We start from the raw sequence: 2,910 nt of genomic DNA on the forward strand, positions 1-2,910 counted from the left end.
ACGGTGCACACACACAATGCGTGAGATTCTGTGAGTTTTCAAGCAAATTCAACTGATGCAAACAAGACCAAAAACATCCATTATAGTCTAGAGCTAGTATTTAATGTCAAAAAGCATTGTAGGTTTCCCAAAATGGGCTTTTGATTTTGTTATAGGCATATCCCTTAAGCCAACTTCTCTGTTTCCGACTAGATTTATAGCAGTTGTTAGCTACAACTCTCTTCCTTATCTCGTTCCTTATTCTATTGAGTGGATCTAGAGCTGGGCGTGGTTCACAGAATTTCTAAACTCTCGAAGAAATGTCTTCCTATCTTCTATTAGTAGTAATACTGCTGTGCTTCATGAGTAATGGAATGTTACTGGAGGTTAATGGAGAGTCTTGTACTGAAGGATTTATGGATTATAGTCTTCTACAGGATAAAGCAAGAAATCCATCAGGTTCATTACATAATAACAGACTAGCTGAAAACACTGCCACAAGATGGATTATTATTGAGGATCAAGAAGATGAGAACTTTATGAAGAGAGACATCATGTTCACGTGTGCTACAGTTGTATCAGAAATATTGATTGGAGTTGATATAAGGACAGTTCATAATATTGGAACAGGTAGAAATTTATATCCAAGATTTGAAGTATGGAGGCCAGCTAATAACATGAATACTGTGTACACTAGAGTGATGTCTGTTGAAATCAGACTGACTCCTGATAACTTTACAACTAATGGACAGTATCGTTTCACTCTCCCTACTCCATTAAATGTCTCCAGTGGATACAGGATTGGTGTATATCAACCTCCTGATGACAGAAGTGTTGTTAGATTCCATTATATGAACCTGCCTGGTGGTATTGATGGAATAGGAAAAATAAAATCAAATAAAATTAATGATACTAACATTAGAATATCAGGAATGGGTAGAAATGTTGACTATGAATCATGGAGAGTACTAATACATCCAACAGTACAGAATACAAGTAAATAAATATTAATAATAATTTGTATGCATTTTATAAATGTAGGTTGCTTCACACAACCAATGCCTGAAAACATAGACAATTTCGTAAGCTTGATTACCAATTCAGATTTTCTTTATGATACCAGAATATTTCCTGATATAAAATTCACATGTCATGGTATTATTACTAACTGGATATTAATCGTACAAGTGACGTCAGTGATTAAAATAAGACATACAAATAATCTCACTACTACAGCTATAGCATTCAACCCCAATGATATTTTTAACATACCTCCATTATTATATAATTTTACTATGAGCAATGAGATAACAGTACAACCTGGTGATATACTGATGATTGAAAGTAATGCTACGAATTATATGTTCTATCAACAATACAATGGACCACACAATTACAGACTGGGGGACAACAATGAGTTAATTGCATTAGATACCAATGACTATCCACTCATCTCAGTTGTAATAAGTAAGAATAAAATTTATTTGGTATTATCAGTAATAAATTCTCCCATTAGAATTTATATCAGTAACTACCACTGATACACCTTCTAATTACATTACAGCATCAACCATATCCTCAATAGCTACATCAGATACCACTTCATCTAGTAGTAGAATGGCAATGTATACTACTTCCTCACTAAGCACTACAGCAACTTCAACACCAGGGCAAGGCAATGCAGGAAATGGTTCATCTACAATACTAATAGCAGCTATCAGTGCAGTCATTGTACTACTGGTAGTTACTATACTAGTAATATTGATTGTCAGTATAGTGCTGTTTAGAAAGAAGAGGAAGTTATCACTACCTGTATCATCTATTAGGAATGATAGTAATAGTAATCATGTTTATACTGATGTTAGTAGTACTGGGAATGATAAAGGAAGACTTGGTGCTGTAAACAATCCAAACTATCAACCACAAGGTATACTAATGAGAGCATTTATAGTAAACAATGTACTTTTACTACTAACAAAACTATATAATTAATGCATGATTAGGTACATATCCTAAGTATGATAGTAATTTTAATTTTTCATAGTTTTATATGATGAAGCAAAGCCTGCATTGAATGAGCATGATGATATGATTGCTAATGCTAGCTATGAACCTGCTACTGTCAGAGGAATAGAAAGTAAGACATAATGTTCACAATTAATGTGATGATGGTAATCACCTAATGCAATGCTTTATTGTCAGTTATTCAAGTAAAAATTTTGATTATTTTACAGGTGCTAAGTCAGTACCAGTTTACGAAGATCCTGTTGTAACCAAAAATAGAAAACAAGAAGTACATAAATAAACACACTCTACTGATTAACAAACACAATAAGATCAAAGCTCATAGATATACATGCAGTGTTATTAAGAATCATTGTGCATAAACAATTATTGTTTATCTTAAATATAGCAACTGAGAAGTTGCTTAGCAAGAAGATAAACACCCCATGTTTATTTATCATTATTTTACAGGCAGCTCATGTTTTGAATGATGACATGTACAGTCTACTAGGAGGAGGAATATATGTACCTACAGCAGTATGTATCACCTGATATGAATAATACATATTAATGTTATTTTATAGCATGAACGTTCAGGTGAACAAAGTGAAGAAATTTACTCTACACTAATAAATGAAGTGGTAAAGCTTAATGTACTGTGTCACATAATTTATAATATTTACTGAATGTGTGATGGTACTTTTATTATATTTTCCAATTAGTACTCCTCCACATATTCAAGACTTGATCATACTGGTGGTAATGCATTCTTTATAGAAGATACTGAGTACTGGGAACCTGATAGTAATACTGATGGTATATACCAACAATTATCTGATAGGAAATACAGAGAAATTATAAGACACCAGATAAAGTGAGAGAGAGAGAAATTAAGTAATGATTGTGTTGACATGATGTAACCAGACA

At 32.9% G+C, this 2,910-nt stretch overlaps 1 protein-coding gene across 1 annotated transcript; it reads left to right on the forward strand.

Moving 5' to 3' along the window:
* Window positions 1-1,076: 1,076 nt before the first annotated feature.
* On the forward strand, window positions 1,077-2,898 carry LOC109591129 (uncharacterized). The gene is made up of 7 exons (XM_020006923.1): window positions 1,077-1,446; window positions 1,496-1,906; window positions 2,024-2,116; window positions 2,214-2,272; window positions 2,455-2,520; window positions 2,568-2,624; window positions 2,706-2,898. Exons 1-7 carry the CDS (start codon window positions 1,275-1,277, stop codon window positions 2,859-2,861), a joined length of 1,014 nt encoding a protein of 337 aa, XP_019862482.1. The 5' UTR covers window positions 1,077-1,274; the 3' UTR covers window positions 2,862-2,898.
* Window positions 2,899-2,910: the final 12 nt, after the last annotated feature.

This window comes from Amphimedon queenslandica, unplaced genomic scaffold, assembly GCF_000090795.2.
Source record: "Amphimedon queenslandica unplaced genomic scaffold, v1.1 AMPQUscaffold_8889_Cont19171, whole genome shotgun sequence".
Taxonomy (NCBI): domain Eukaryota; kingdom Metazoa; phylum Porifera; class Demospongiae; order Haplosclerida; family Niphatidae; genus Amphimedon; species Amphimedon queenslandica.